General features: G+C 63.5%; 1 protein-coding gene across 1 annotated transcript in view; it reads right to left on the minus strand.

The window, feature by feature from the left end:
- The window catches only part of PLEC (plectin), a 149902-nt gene extending 144490 nt beyond the window's left edge, over window positions 1–5412 (minus strand). Inside the window, exon 1 of the mRNA XM_056854575.1 lies at window positions 4944–5412. Coding sequence (XP_056710553.1) covers window positions 4944–5412 — 469 coding nt within the window. The remainder of the gene's footprint in view (window positions 1–4943) is intronic.
- Window positions 5413–7797: the final 2385 nt, after the last annotated feature.

The raw sequence follows: 7797 nt of genomic DNA on the forward strand, positions 1-7797 counted from the left end.
CACTGGTCCCCTATGCCGGCTCCAGGCCTCCCCTGGGCTCAGCGTACAGAAGAAATGGAGTTGATTGACGGTCCAGAACCCCTGACACTCTGCAAGACACTCTCCCCCCCCCCCGTAAACATTAAAATAGTATGGGAGACAAGATGAGACTGTCTGGAACCCCACCACACAAATGCTGTGGGGTGGAAAGGAATTCCAGCATCCGCTTCTGGGTCCAGTCAAGTGGCAGCCGACCCGCCAAACTGCCAGGCCCAAATACCCCCCCTTGAAGAGTCATGCCAGAAGGGCAAGGGGGTCAGGACGCCCTGATTGGGCACCACATTCCCAGCCCCCCATCACCACCTGGAGCCCTTTCATCTCAAAACCGGGTCAGACAGCAGGCCGGTTGGCTCAAGAGGGGATTCTTTCAGGACAGCAAACTGTCCGTCCCCCCCCCCCCCCGGGATACCCACCCAGATCTTCTGCATCAACAGATGCATAGTGTCCAGATCACGCAAAGTGATGGTATCGCTTTACTCTGCTCTGGTTACACCTCACCTACTGTGTTCAGTTTTAGGCACCACAATTTAAGAAAGTTGGAACGGGTCCAGAGGAGGGCAACCAAGACGGAGAGGGGATAAGATAACCATCTTCAAGGACTTGAAGGGCTGTAATATAGAGAAGGGTGCGGAGTTGTTTTCTGTTGCCCCAGACGGGTTGAAATTAAATCAAAAGAGTTTCCATCTAGACATCAGGAAGAATTTTCTAACAGTCAGAGCGGTTCCTCAGTGGAACGAGGCTTCCTTGGGAGGTGTTGGGCTCTCCTTCTTTGGAGGTTTTTTAAGCAGAGGCTAGATGGGCATCTGTCAGCAATGCTGATTCTGTGACCTTAGGCAGATGACGAGAGGGAGGGCATCCTGACCATCTTCTGGGCATGGAGTAGGGGGTCACTGGGGGTGTGGGGGGGAGATAGTTGTGAATTTCCCGCATTGTGCAGGGGATTGGACTAGATGACCCTGGTGGTCCCTTCCAACTCTGTGATTCTAGAGGGGTCATCCCTCCCTCCTCTCCTGAACCAGGCTGCCTTTCCCATCCTACCCCCATGGGGGCAACCACATCCCCCCAAAGACCCCTCCGCCACCATCCTCTGACTCCTCGACCTCCCCTCCTCCTGATGGTCCCACCAAGGGGGGGCTACAGTGCCAGAGCCCATGGCCTGCCCTTCCCTCAGAAGAGCCCAGGAGACATCAGGCGAGGGGGAGCCAGCCCCCCTTCCCTGGGCTTCCTGCTCTGGGGATCCTGAAGAAGAGACTTCCACCATCTTGCAAGACACGGGAGGGCATTTGGCCCCCGCCCAGGATCCAGCATCAACCTCCCTGCAGAAAGCTGCTGGGGCCAGAGTACAGCCAGAGGAAGGACTGAGGTAGGGTTGCCCTCCCTCCAGGTGGGGACTGGAGATCTCCCAGAATTCTAACTCATCTCCAGGCCACAGAGATCCATTCCCCTGGAGAAAGCGGTGGCTCTGCAGGGCGGACTCTCCGGCATCACAGCCCTGCTGAGACCCCTCTGCACCCCCCCAGGCTCCACCCCCAAATCTCCAGGAATTCCCCCACTGGGAGTTGGCTACCCTGATTGCCAGGCACTGGGCAGAAGGAAGCCCTGGCAGCAGGTGGGGCAAAAGTTGCCCACAGGCAGCAACTGAGCAATGCAAGGGAGATTCCCCCCCCCCCGCAGGTATGCTCCATCCCCCTGCCCAGCAGCCCCCGCCCAGAGTTTCCACACAGCCCAGCCCCCCCCCCCAGGGAGACCATCTGCTAGGCCCACAGCCCGCCTCCTTAGGTGCCTGGCACCAGGGGGGGACCCCCACCCCCACCCCCTTGGCCTTCAAGCTGCCTCCAGACCTCTGTAGGGTCCTGTTGCACAGGGACGCCCCACACCAGCCCCACGACACAACAAACCCCTCCCACTCCCGGGCTCAGGGGGAACCACACAAGCCCCCCCCCCCCCAAGCTAGCAGGGCCACCTGAGGATGACCATGCAGCCCCTGGCCAGGGGCCGAGAGCCCCCTCCTGGCAGGGGCCAGGGAGCCATCTCGCCCCAAGACCCTGGCAAGCAGGCCTGGGCCTCTGCTCCCTGCGTGCACCCCCCAAGCCAGGCATCTGCCCCCTCCCTCCGGGCCAGGGCAGCCCCAGGGCAGCCCCCGCCCTACCTTGCCCCTGCTGGATCAGGTCCTCCATGAAGTAGCGGCCGTCCTCCCAGTCCATGGCCAGAGCGGCCATTCTGCCTCCCCCAGCGAGCAAGCCAGCCAGGCAGCCAGCGCGGGAATCGCAGCCCAGCAGGCAAGCCCATGCAAAGCACGGCACACGGAGCCACGGGGCCCCCCTTCCCCCCAGCTGCCACACCCCAGGAGGGAGAGGGAGGGAGGGAGGGAGAGGGAGGGAGGGAGGGAGGGGGCAGCCACCCTCCTCCCTGCCCAGCCCCAAATTCACTCCATCTGCCGCCCAGAAGCAGAAGCAGCAGCATTTCGGCAAAAGAGATTTTTGTCCGGGGGCGCCTGGAAAGGAAGTCGGGGAATTAGATGCTGGGGGGGTGAGAAAAGAGTCTCTCTTTCCCGGGGCTCCCCACAGCACTTCCTCCTCCTGGAATGCACATGAGGGCACAGGGAATCGAGGCCAAGCGGGAAGCAAGCAGGGTGTCCCCCCACATACACACACCCCACAGCTACTTTGAGCATCACAGATGTGCCAGATGCTGCACATGGGGGGGCTTCCTTCCCCCAGGGCCACACAGGCCTGCATATGGTCCAGGGCCCACAGTCAACCCTCCCTGACCACAGCAACAAGGGCCCCTCCAAAGGCCCCCAAGGCAAGGCAGCGGGGGGGGGGAGCTTCAGGATCCCCAGCCCCCTCCCACAGTGGCGGCAGGAGCAGGGAAACCGACAGCCAGATCAAGGCAGCCCTTGAAAGCAACCCCTCCCCCTCGGAAAATGGTGCCAGGCAGAGGGAGGGCCCAATGGGGTTGGGGGGGGGGCTGTGGTGGACATTCCTTGGCTGTTCTGAGACATCCGCTTCCAGGCCCTACCAGGTGTGCCTGGCACAGACCCCTCCCTCCACACCTGGGTGAAAAAAAGGCCCCCACACCCCTGCCCTTCCAGGAAAGCAGCTGCAGGAGCGAGGAGGGTGTGGCCGAGCTGCTCTCCCTGCCCCAGCCCCCAGCCCTCCTCCCTGCCGCTGTGTGTGGGTGTGGGGGGGGGAATGCTGTGAGCTGACTCACCCCCCTGGAATACAAGCCGGCTGCCTGACACATTTCCTTTCCTCTTGCAACAGGGAGCCCCACACGCTCTGCCAGGGACGCCTTCCCAGGGCCCCTCCCCCAGATTTAACAGGCAGGAAATGGCCCCCTGTGCCACCCCCTCCCCGTGGCAGGTGCCGGGCTCAGCCAAGAAGAGCCCCCACCCCAAAGGGCAGCAGACCCTCAGAGCCAGCTCCGGCCGCTGGGGGGCCTTCCCCTCCCCGAGGGCACCATTTCCCCTGCCACTGCAGACCTTGCAAGCACAGCTTGGATGTGAGGGAGGAGAGAGAGACTGGAAGCAGCCCCCCCCCCTCGGGTCCCGCCGGCCCCGGCCTTGGCTGCCAGGGAGGAGACCCAGAGCCCCAACAGCCACGCCCTCCGCCATGCAAACGCCCAGATGTCAGGGAGGTGGGCAGCTGTGCCCAAGAGGATCGGGGTGGAGATGAATCCTGGTAGCTGAACAAAGCCCCCAAAGGGGCCCACCTTCCCCTCCTCACCCAAGCCAATCACTGCTCTTGTGCAATGGGACGCCAAGAAGCCCCCCAAGGGGGAGCTACCCTCCTAGGGACAGAGAGAGCAAACCCCCAGAGAGGCCTGGCCCACCCAAGGCCCGCCGCAGCCCCCCAAATGCCAGGAGAGTGGCAGGGGTATGCTGGCCAGCCGAGGGCCGGGCGAGGGGCTGGCTGCAAGGCCGCTGGCCTCCACCTGCGCCCCCCCCCAGCAGCAGCAAAGCTACCTTCACGGGAGCGCCCCCCCCTCTTCCTGCGCCCCCTATGCCGCCTCTTCCGGGGCTCTTCCCCAGAGACCCCCTCCGCTCCCGCCGCCTCCATGAAACGGCCCGGCTGCCTCTGACCTTGGCAGAAGGAAAGACGAGGCGTGGGAGGGCCCCCGGGGGCAGGGAGGGGCACGCTAAGGATAGCACTAGGCGCTGCAGCTGCTGCCCACCTATCAGCAAAGGAACCCCCCCCCACAAGATCCAGGCCTGCCCCACAACTGGCCTCAGTGGCTGCCAGACCCCCCTCCTCCAGCCAGAGAGGCTGTTCGGCTACGCCTCACCGTGGCCAAGGACACCCGGGCAAAGGGATCCACCAGGACCTCACGCCTCCCTCAGAAACCCCCGGTGCCCTCCCCCACTGGCGTCGCTTCCGTCTCTCGGCTGATGTCATGAATGAATGAATAAGTGAGTGAATGAATGAATGAATGTATTACCCACCCAGCCGGCGAAAGAGCAGCCCCGTGGCCCCCACACCGCAGGCTGGGACAAATCACGCCAGGGCAGCTGATGCCCCCTTGTATTCCATGGCTGTTTTCCTCAAACCATCACTGCCCACAGTTTTGAGCCACAGTCAGCAGTTAGAATCCCAAAAACGTGGGGCCCGCAGGGAGAATCTAATTTTTGCACAAGTTAAGAAGCAAGAAGGGACAGTGAAGCCCCAACAAGTGATTCTGTGACCCCCAGATCCTTGCAACGCCCCCAGCCTGGGGGTCCCACGCATCACGTCACGGCTCCGGCATTCTCCACCACACACACGCCCCACACCTGTAGGGCCCCCACCCACCCGGCCTCCTGCCCACTGCAAGCAGGGGAGCCCCTTTTGTCCACCCTGGGGCAAACCTCTGCCTGCACCCCGGGTCCCCTCTGGAGGATCTCTGACCTTCTGCAGGACTGGCACCCGATGCCCCCTGTGATGCTGCCCGCACGGCAGGGGTGGCAAGGCCCTCCTTCCGGCGATAGGCTTCCCGCGAGGCCTCCTGAGGCTTGGGGGGGCAGGCAAACGGCCCTGACACGGTTTGCGTACGAGGAGGGCGTGGGACAGGCCTCACCCTGGCAACAGGGTGGCGGATGCGCTGCAGGGTGGCGGGCACAATCTCCGGCGGCAGGCGCAAGTAATCGCGAAGATGGGCAATGCCCTCATCCGTCAAGTACCAGTAGCAGTGGCGCCAGGCAAAGGTCTCGCGGACCAGGCCCCGCGAGAGCAGGGAACCCATGGCCCGCCGCACGTGCAGGTGGCTGACCCCTGGCAGCTCGGGATGGTCGCTGCGCGGGCACCGCTCCTTCTGTGCCACCATGACGCCATCACGGAAGAGCAGCTCATAGATAGAGCGCAGTTGCCCCAGGGGCATCAGCATCCCAGCCACCATGGCAGCGGCAGAGGGAAGCCGGAGCCCGCTTCACCACGAGACTGAGGCAGCAGCCGGGACGAAACAGGAAGAGAGGAGCCGCCCGCCCGCCCCGGCTCACAGAAGACGGCAGCTGCTGCAGCTCCAGCAGCAACACCCCCCCTACACACACACACACAGCCGTGATGGGGAGGGGGGAGCACAGGCCCTGTTCACACCCTCTGTCCAGCCAAGGGGCCCCCCTGCCCACCCTTCAGGGCTGGGCACTGCCCAGTCTGACTCAGCAAAAGAGGGGAGGGGAGATTGGCCACGCCTGGCCTCTGCGCCCACACCAGACTTCGCATCAGAGTTTCCTTTGGCTCGGTGGCCGGGATGGAGGGGGCAGCCCCCTCCTCCGCCAGCAGAGGAGCGAGAAATCTTCTCTGCGCCAACTGGTTTAGGGAGGTTTCTTACGGGTGGGGGGGGGGGAATCCTGGGAACTAAATCAAGGGAAGGCGGGCAGTGAGCAGAACACCCAAGAGCCCGGCTCTGCCTGGCGAGAGGCCCAGCCCAGCTGGGGAGGGAGTGGACCATGCTTAACCCCCAGCGTGCCAGCACCCCCCAGCGAGGCCAGGGCACCTAGCTGGGCAGAAGGCATGGCCAGGAGGAAGAGCTATGGGGCAGAATGGCAACGGGGGTTGGGGGGGAAATGCAGGTTCACAAGTCAAGCGTGTGCCCCTCCCAACCTCGGGCACAGAACCCGGGCGCCCTGCAGAAACAAGGGAGAATCTGCTCTGGAAAGGCACTGCCTGGGGGGTGATGGGGGAGAGGCTGCTGCACCCAGCCTCATGGCAGTCAGGCAGGATTGCCTTTCCCCACCTGTCTCCCCCCCACCCCCACCCCCATGCTCCAGGCAGCCAGGCACCAGAGCTATTCCTGGCAGGGACAGGCAAGTTATTTCTGGGGCCTGAGGGCGGCTGCAGTGCCCCCCAGGGGTGTTTCCAATTATAGCCGCAGGGCCCAGAGGGTGCATCGGCCGCCAGGCAGGGAGCTCCGGATGCCCTGCGGCTGGGCCCAGCGCTTCTGCTGCCTGTCTGGACTGGGGGGGGGGGTGTTTGCCCCAGAGACACACACACACAGGCATGGCTCCTGCCCCCCCCCCAAGCCAGGCAGCGGGTGGGGCTGCTGACAGAGGCCAAGGTGTGTCCTTTCCAGAACAGGAGTTTGGTGAGAAAGAGCCTCTCTGGGTCAGTTCCTGAGAGCAGGCGCCAATGTCAATATTTACCCAGAATCTGCCTCCGGCAGCACTCCCTCCCCCCAGTCCCCCTCCACCACACCCAACCCTACACACAAGAGGAGTGAGTCCACCTGCCCGCAGAGAAAGGTGCTGGAGCTTAAGCCCTTGTGCAGGGGGACGAATAGCACTCTGCACATGCTCAGGGAGACTCAGTGTTATCAAATCAATTGTTGCAGGGCTGACTCCTCGGTCAGGAACAAGAGCAGGGGCCGAATCCTGGCTTCGTAGCTCTGTCCCAATTGCCTCCCCAGGTCTGAGGTGGGGCCGGAGAGCTGCAGTCAAGATCCAGCCCACGTGCAACTCCTTTCCAGTGTTCAGCACCAATTGCTGGAGGGGGGGGGGCTCGGACAGGGAGGGAGAAGGGCGGCACAGCAGCAGGTGACAGAAATGAAGCAGTCCCCAGTGCCGGTGTCGGGTTACAGGCCCCCGCCCCGATAAAGAGTGCCCCCTATGCTTACCTGGCCCCCAGAGGGACATGCCTGCCATGGGCAGCAGCCCACGCCTCTACCCCGCACTGCCCTAGACTGCCCACACAGAGAGCGAGAGCAGGTGAGAGCCACGTGGCAGCAGCCGGGCATCACCAAGGAAAGCCCTGGCAACTGCCAGGAGGGGGCACTAGAAGCTCAGGCTGTGCCATCAATGGGCTGTGCCAGCCCACCCCTCCCCAGCCCCTGGCCCTCTGCCCGGCAGCTGGCAGGAAACCACCTTCTCCTGACAAGTCAATCATCAGCCAGAAGCTTCGAGGGCGGGGCGGGGCTGAAGGCAGGACTGCAGAAGGAAGGACTGAGAGCTGGGCCAGCAAATCGCCTCCTGCTTCTGGGCGCCAGGGTTGGAGATGCCCACATCCTTTCTCTGTTGAGGGCTGGGGGAAAGCCTCCCCCTCCCACACCTCAGGCACAGCCCTCCTGCACTCCCCACAGGTGCAGTGCGGGGCAGAGCTTGTGGGCTGAACAGATGGAGGTGACTCGTGCAAGCAGGCCAAGCTGCAGCAGAGGGCCAGGGAAGCCACGTCTTGGCAACCTTGGCGGGCCGTCAGTCTCAGCATTCGCAGCACCATTTCCCCGTGCTGCCCTCTGGCCCCTGCAGGACCCCCGCCCCGACAGAAGAAATCACTCGCAAAGACTAAAGCA

The sequence above is a fragment of the Euleptes europaea genome, chromosome 8 (assembly GCF_029931775.1).
Source record: "Euleptes europaea isolate rEulEur1 chromosome 8, rEulEur1.hap1, whole genome shotgun sequence".
Lineage (NCBI taxonomy): Eukaryota > Metazoa > Chordata > Lepidosauria > Squamata > Sphaerodactylidae > Euleptes > Euleptes europaea.